The 8,338-nt window shown below is 42.0% G+C and overlaps 1 protein-coding gene across 1 annotated transcript; it reads right to left on the reverse strand.

Moving 5' to 3' along the window:
• Window positions 1-2,429: 2,429 nt before the first annotated feature.
• On the reverse strand, window positions 2,430-6,781 carry LOC138953445 (uncharacterized). Its single transcript, XM_070325255.1, has 3 exons — window positions 4,583-6,781; window positions 3,594-3,797; window positions 2,430-3,089 (listed from the first exon to the last, which is right to left on the reverse strand). Exons 1-3 carry the CDS (start codon window positions 5,757-5,759, stop codon window positions 2,842-2,844), a joined length of 1,629 nt encoding a protein of 542 aa, XP_070181356.1. The 5' UTR covers window positions 5,760-6,781; the 3' UTR covers window positions 2,430-2,841.
• Window positions 6,782-8,338: the final 1,557 nt, after the last annotated feature.

Genomic DNA, 8,338 nt, shown 5'->3' on the forward strand with positions numbered 1-8,338 from the left:
TTAAACATACAGTGACATTAAACATTGTTATGTTAAAAAAAAGAAAAAAGAAAAAAAGCTTTTGTGCACAAATCAGAAAATACATTGTACATTTTACCTACAGGCCAAACCGTGAGTGTCTGTGGCAAAGCCCGACCCAGGAAATTGCACTGATTTTATATTTAGATCAGAGAGAAATTGTCAAGAACAGGCGCTTGCATTTGGATGTGTCCAATGATAGTAGGTTTGGTTGTGATCAATCAGAATAATGTAGGAATAAAAATGTATGACAGTTTAGTATGATGACATGTAATTCACATATGCTGAAATATGATATTATACATCATGTAATATTATTATGGCTGTTGCCATGACCATGAAACCCAACAAAGGTTTAATGTAATGTAATTCAAAATACCAAAACCGAGCACCTATTAATCTCGTCTTTGCGCGTGAAGATTGAGGCCGTCTGCCAGTAGCGGTTAGGTCATACAGTGGAACCCCTCTCTAGCGACCTTTAAAATGTTGACAAAAATCGGTCCTTGTGGAGGAGGGTCCTTACAGAGGGAGGGGGCGGAGTCAGGGGGCCACACAGAAAGTCAGATTTAAAAAAAAAAAGAAAACAGAGAAGTTTGAGTTGCTGACGACCGTTCTCTCTGAAAGCAAACTGCTTCGATTTCATGTTTGTCCTTGGTGTCCACCAGTTCTGGTGCATGTACTACCCTGGCCAAGTTTCCTCTCAAGACATCAAAGAGACCGCCCCAGTATACTCTACAGCCTCTGGGCGAACCACCTCTCATAGCTAAAACTGGGTCAATGACCCCTGGGAAGAAGGTCAGTGTCTATAAAAATTTTACTCCTAGGCCTGCGGCCAGGGGGGGGGGAGTATACCGGTACCATTTGAGAATCAGACCAAATGAGAATTGAACCATTTGAGAACATCCTTTTTTTTTCAATCACTACATCGAAGGCCTGCGGCCCGGGGTTCACATGGGTTGGTTTGTTTGTTTGTTTCAAACCCACACCCATATACACACATTTCCCATTTAAACCATTTGTCGGCCCCCTGTCGATATTTATCGACTAAGTTCCTTGTTGGAATCTTTTGATAGAAGACTTTCGATCCCTGCATTTAGCAACAGCAATTTTTCATAAACATCACTACTATTGCAGTGATACCCAGACACACAAATTGAACTCCCTAATTTCACAACGATGCACACACTCAAATACTAAAATCGAACACTGATCAAATATTGATAAAACCTCAGTGGGGGACAACTAAAACATGATATCTACTTAAATCACTTCCTGGTTTGAATGTTTTTACGTGTCTGGCAAGACTTAGGCCTAGTCTGACTAGATCGCTTGGGTAGAGGCCAACTCTTCTCATATTCTACTTTTGGTTTTTCTATTCTTTTCTCGCTGTGCCAGAACCCGAAAGTGTGTGTGTGTGTGTGTGTGTGTGTGTGTGTGTGTGTGTGTGTGTGTGTGTGTGTATGTGTGAGTGAGTGTGTATGTGTTTGTGTGTGTGTGTGTGTTTGTGTGTGTGTGTGTGTGAGTAAGTGAGTGTGTGTGTGTGTGTGTGTGTGTGTGTGTGTGTGTGTGTGTGCGTGCGTGCGTGCGTGTGTTTTAGCGTTAGCCAGTATTCCTACTCACTGGTCTAAAATGGTTAGTTAGTGTGTGTGTGTGTGTGTGCCGGTGTGTGTGTGTGTGTGTGTGTGTGTGTGTGTGTGTGTGTATGTGTGTTTTAATGTTTGTATGTGTGTGTGTATGTGTGTGTACGTGTGTGTGTGTGTGTGTGTGCGCGTGTGTGTGGATGTGTGTGTGGATGTGTGTGAGTGTGTGTCTGAGTGCATGTTCCTGTTTGAAAATCAATCTGCTTCTGTCTGTCTGGGTGTGCATGCTCACTAGCAATGTAGAAACTGCAACTGTTTTAAAGTTCGGCCTTAGTTTGACACGGCAAATGCGTGTACGGAATACATATACTGTACATGCATACATATCAGTGCAATTCTGCGGTGAAAACATCAACTTCCCACATGATGTGCCTTAATCTCAGACGTGAGTTATATTACCACTTCAACATGTGTATGCAGTGATAAACGCACTCTGAATAGAAATGGGTAGTCAGGCACTGTCTTCCCAGGTCATTGTCACAATGCTATGCTCTTGTACCTTATCCAACAGGTTTCTCAAAGACTTGATTTTAAATGGTGGAATCTCTTCCTCTTTCTTTGTTCCTGCATTAGAAAACATTGGAGTGTGTGTGTATATGTGAGTGTGTGTGTGTGTGTGTGTGTGTGTGTGTGTGTGTGTGTGTATGTGTATGTGTGAGTGTGTGTGTGTGTGTGATGTGTGTGATTGTGTGTGTGTGTGTGTGTTTAACCCAAAAAAGAAAGAGCAATCCGTCCCGTCACAGTCACTCCACACTTGACGGAGTTGCTTCCCTTTAATCAAAACCATACGTACAGTTGTTCCATCTCTCTCTCTCTCTCTCTCTCTCTCTCTCTCTCTCTCTCTCTCTCTCTCTCTCTCTCTCTCTCTCTCTCTCTCTCTTTTCCACCTTTGGCCATTCGATCATCCCCCCTCTATCTCGGGGATAGAAAAACACCACACAAAAATAAAAACCACACACACCACTGGTGTTTTTCAAACCACATGTACAGTTGTCCGCTTTCTTTCTCTCCCTATATCGCTCAGTCCAACTCGCACCATACCCCCTTTAGAACACCCTACCCACGTAACGGTAGCGTTCAGCGCAAGATGCCGCCTGGGTTAGGTTAGTACTACGACGATTCTATGCCAAGTTTGAACATCGTAGAGTCGCTCCCGTACCGCGATGCCGTTAGCACAACAGTATCAAACGCCAAAATAAACTCTTCTAAAAACTCTACCCAGAGTTGTGTTCAGAGTGAGGAACTGTTCCGGAGTGGTTGGAACTGCTGCGTGCCGATGCCAGATATGCACAGCGTAGCTCTGCGAGATGTCGTAGTCGTTGTCGTAGAAGAGGAGGTTAGCCTCGTACCAGTTGGGCGAGTAGAACCTCTTGGACTCCATATGGACGCTGTCTGGGTCTGCCTGCCACTGTCTCAGTGCAGCCCACATGCCTAGTAAACGAAAGCATATAATAGAGTGTTAGAAGTGACAATATAAAGGATGTGTGAATGTATCATGATTGTTGGGATGTTAAACTCGAGAACAACAACAGCAACTAAATTTACAGTATCCAAAAGTATGAAAAAAGTAAAGCGTTTTGATATGTCATCAAAATCATACCTGAGACCATAGTCACCACTAACATCGTCACAATGAAAACGGATAGCAATTTATTCTGGAAACTTCTGTTTTGTAAACCTGTTGTCACCAATATGAATCTTCCTGAATAGATCTACCCCCCCCCACACACACACCCAGCCACCCCCCCCACACACACACTCACTCCCTCTGTCTCTCTTATCTCAAGGAGCTAATTTGTATTGCTTATGCCACAACCCTCGTAAAATAAAATTTGATTTGATTTGATTTGATCTCTCTCTCTTTTTCAATAAAAAAACTCAATCAATCAACCAAACGAGCTACCACTCCGTATTTACCCTACACCATCACCTTACCATTATAATGGAAGTGAAGAGGGCGGAAGTCCCTGTACCCGGAGTACCACTCCTTGAGGAAGAGACTACCCCGGGTGGCGAGGATGAGGGCGTTGCCCATACCCGTGTTGTTGTCCACTAGACCCATGGTCAGCGGGTAGCCTAGCAGAGGGTCCAGTGGCCGTATCAAGATCATGTCCGTGTCCACATACACACCGCCGTTCACTGAAAAGGTAAAGTGAAGTCAAGTGAATCGAAGGAAAATACATTAAAACAAAATAAATACAATTAACTATTGAATGCAGAGAGAAAGTGGCTTACTGAGGTTACTTACTTATTTTTGGTCGTTTAGTCACGCTTTGCGATGTATAATTATTACAAAGCTGCGAAATATGAACAGTATAGTTAATTTGGGCTCGAATCTGTGCTAATGGTTGCCTAACCAGGCTTTTCTTGCCATTTACTCTTACCCTTTGCTAAGTGTCAGGGACCCCAAAACACCTTTTAAACTGAAGAGGAAACCTAATTTTTGGGGGGAATCTTTGGTTTAAACATAGGTTTATTTTAACAAAAGTTACAATCATGACATGTATACAAAATAAACAGGTAACAGCAACAAGCTAGAAGCTTATAGTGGTGTTCCTGCATGGACATTACAACTTAAGGCGGTAACGGCTGAACAATTCGTCTAAATAAACCAAATCTATTAATAACATAATAAACGTTGCATAATCGTTATAAAGAAAGACAGTAAAAGGATGGAAAGAGAGGAAGAAGATGAACAGTTCTTGGTATTTAGTACTGCCTCGTGTAATCTCAAGATGCCAAGAAGACACACAATTAACACGACTAAACATTCGCTACAGCCGACAGAAGAGTCGCAGTAAAACACCGGCTAAAAACAAGAATAATCTTAAAGAACAGTTTACGATAATGACAAAAAAAAGAAAAAAAAAGAAAAAAAGCAAGGTAAACAAAAACATAGATAAATAAAAAGACGAAACACTCACCTAGCAACACCTGCAGACGGATGACGTCAGCCAGGTGAGAGATCCACTTCACCTGTCCGTCCTTGGTGATCAGAGGCCGCGGTCTGTGCACGAAGCGCACGGCCCTGACGTCATTGACCACACGTGACCACCAGTAGCCAATGGGGACGCAGTTCCCCAGCACGTAAATGGCACGGGGTCTGAGAAAGCGTTGCACGCTAAGCATGCTGAGGTAATGAAGGAACTGGAAGAAGAAGGGCTCCTTGCACGATTCGGACACCAGCACATAATACCCGATGCGCGGGACCACGTCCCTGACCTTGACTTTTTGTTTGACCTTGAAGTCGCCTTCACCCTTTATCCGTTCATCTACAATCATTTCTTTGGTTTCTTCGTCATTTGGTTTCTTCCAGTCGTTAAGGTGTAAACTCCCAAAGCTATTGTCCTTGTTTAGGTCTGTGAGTGTGTCAAGGATCTGGTCATTGTTTCTCCCCTTCAGCTTTTCACGGTCCCTGGTCCAGAACGTTTTCTGAGCTCTACGTGCATTATTTTCTGCATTCGCATGGTCTTGTTCTTTAACTATGAAGTCACTCTTGTCTGACAAACCTATCCCTGCCTCGTGTCTCTCTTGAACATTGCCCTGGTCTCTGGCCATGGAATTTTCGTTTATGTTGATGTTATTCAAACCTTCCTCATCTTTGTAAGTCTCAACCTCCTCCCCTTCTTCTCCATCAACCATGTCATGGTGACCTAGTGGAAGTTCGCACTGCGCAGGCCCGGGAACCAGCGACGCCTGGTGGAGAAACACGTGACACAAGATGTCTTCCTGTCGCCATGTTTCTGTGCAGAACATTCCAAGGTCACAGGTCGGGTCCACAGACCTCAGCAAACTATGAAAACAGTCATCTGGAAGTACTGTCCTGTTCTTCACTGTCTTTTTACTTTGTAAAACGTGTCTGGTATTTGCAACTCTGTCATTTTTTATTACATTGTTCAAATGAGAGTGTCTTACAATTAAAACGTGGGGTGCATTGTAGTGCTGCATACTAACAGCTGGGTCAAGAAAAGAGCCCTCAAACGCAGAAAGAACGAGGAACGCCATGAAACACAAACTGCATAACATCAAAAACGGAATACAACGAGTCATAACACGTGACCGATATAGCCACTTTCGGTGAATCAAAATGTCAAACTCCATACCAAGTCTTTGGACTGCTCGCGATCTAGTTCTTACAACACTCACCGAGATTGGGCATATCCACTTCAGACAATTGCCATGACGGTAAATGCTACGTCGTAGTTATGGTATAATTACTCTGTCCACGAACCTCACTCTGGCATTTAAGATATAGTTCGATCACGTCACATTTGCTGCAATCGCTGATGACTGTTGTGCTTAAATGTCAACTGCAGAAAGCCATATACAAATGCCTAATGAGTTAACAGCTGTTCATGCGCAGTTGTTCGGAATATGGTGTATAATTCAATCCCCAAACACAACAATCGTAGTGTGGATAGATTCTTGAGAAGGTTTGTCTCTGCTTAGAAATGAAATAGTGTCACCGGACTTTGGTAAATTCACAATTCCGTATCACTTAGCTCTTGAGAAGGTTTGTCTCTGCTTAGAAATGAAATAGTGTCACCGGACTTTGGTAAATTCACAATTCCGTATCACTTAGCTCTTGAGAAGGTTTGTCTCTGCTTAGAAATGAAATAGTGTCACCGGACTTTGGTAAATTCACAATTCCGTATCACTTAGCTCTTGAGAAGGTTTGTCTCTGCTTAGAAATGAAATAGTGTCACCGGACTTCCTAAATACACAATTCCGTATCACTTAGCTCTTGAGAAGGTTTGTCTCTGCTTAGAAATGAAATAGTGTCACCGGACTTTGGTAAATTCACAATTCCGTATCACTTAGCTCTTGAGAAGGTTTGTCTCTGCTTAGAAATGAAATAGTGTCACCGGACTTTGGTAAATTCACAATTCCGTATCACTTAGCTCTTGAGAAGGTTTGTCTCTGCTTAGAAATGAAATAGTGTCACCGGACTTTGGTAAATTCACAATTCCGTATCACTTAGCTCTTGACACACACCAGGCTTCGAATACACATTTTTCTTGTTTTGTCATTTCTCTCGCGGTAAAGTCTGGGGAAAATCAAGTAAGCTCACAACTACATAACATCATGTACATACAATTCCAAGTCTAGTCTCGAATATATCCCAGCCACAATGTTCAATGGAGAAAGATACACCACCTCGTGTCGCTCACTCAAGATATTTTCACGAATGCTTCGTTTTCACAAATCAACACTGTAGTGCAGAAATACACAACAGTTAAATTTCACACCCACGACTGACGAATACAGTGGCACCTCTGTTTTAAGACCTCCTAAAATCCGAAAAATGTACATGTTAAAAGAGAGGGATGCTGTGTATATTGAGGTAAATTTAGTGACAATAATGACAAAAACGTCTGAGAAAATAAGACCGTATAACAAAGGGAGTTTTCTAATGGAGGGACTTAAACAGAAGTTCCACTGTACTTTTCAATTCACAGCCGGACAGGTGTAACACGAAATTTTTACTCCACGAACAATTCAGTACTCCGGAGTAAAAATTTCGTACGAAATTCTTACTCCGAGTAAATTTTTCGTACGAGAAAAGAACTCCCCAAGGCACGAACAAATTACTCCCTCCACAAAATTTTTACTCCCCATTTTTTTTACTTCCAGTAAAAATCTCGTAGGCGAAAATGGGATGCGGGCGAAGGGATAATACCAATAATGTGATCTCGCGCAAACGAATGTCGCGCTACCCTCCCTCCACCCCTTCCACCACCAAGACTAACAGGGAACAAGGCCGGAGTATAAATTTCGTACACCTGGCATGGGAAGTTAAATTGCTCGTGTTAGGGTGAAGTAATTTATTCGTTTTTTATTCGTCAGGGGAGTAACAATTGTGTACGAAATGTTTACTCGGAACTCACCTGTCGTGGGGAGTAATTTTCTCGTGTAATGGGGGAGTGCTTTTTTCGTAAAGGGAGTAACATTTTTGTACGAAATTTTTACTCCGGAGTAAAAATCTCGTGGGAGTAATTTTCTCGTGTTACACCGGCCGACAACAATTCTTCAGCCGAGAGTAATAACACAGCTGATGCAATGTCTTGCTGTTTGATGATTTAACCGAGCAGGACAGCAGCCATTCAGACTGAAGAAAAGAAAGATTGGCTTCAACTTTCAATTGTTCTCCCCGCTGTGGACGAGTGTAGCCAGCTGCTGCAGAGTCCAGCAAACGAAAACTCGTTTTCCGTATAACTGTGTGAATAAGACCAAATAATTTGTTGGTCACGTACAATAAGCATTTGCTTGAGTGCGTGTCCTCGTTGCATATTTTCAATTGTTTTATGTGATGAAGTTTGAATACAATTTTGTTTAAACCAAGACAAAATCAATTCATGTTTGCTTGCTTTTCATTTAAACTGTACAATAGCCGCCATTTATATGTATTTTTCTTAGAAAACTGTAAACACCACTATAAGCATTATGCTTGTTGTTGTTTACTCAATATGCGTTTTTTGTAAATAATGCACAAACGTTGAATAAAACAGTTTAAACCAATTGCCATGCAAAACCGATACATCTTTTACATGACACGCACATAATCACATGTGTTTTTCTTTCTTTTACACATGAGTTGCAAGCAAGTCGCTCTAAACATGTGCCTTTCCTTCCCTCACATTTTTTGTTTTAGTTTTGTTTTGGTTTTTGCTGTTTAGTTT

This window comes from Littorina saxatilis, linkage group LG17, assembly GCF_037325665.1.
Source record: "Littorina saxatilis isolate snail1 linkage group LG17, US_GU_Lsax_2.0, whole genome shotgun sequence".
Classification (NCBI taxonomy): Eukaryota; Metazoa; Mollusca; class Gastropoda; order Littorinimorpha; family Littorinidae; genus Littorina; species Littorina saxatilis.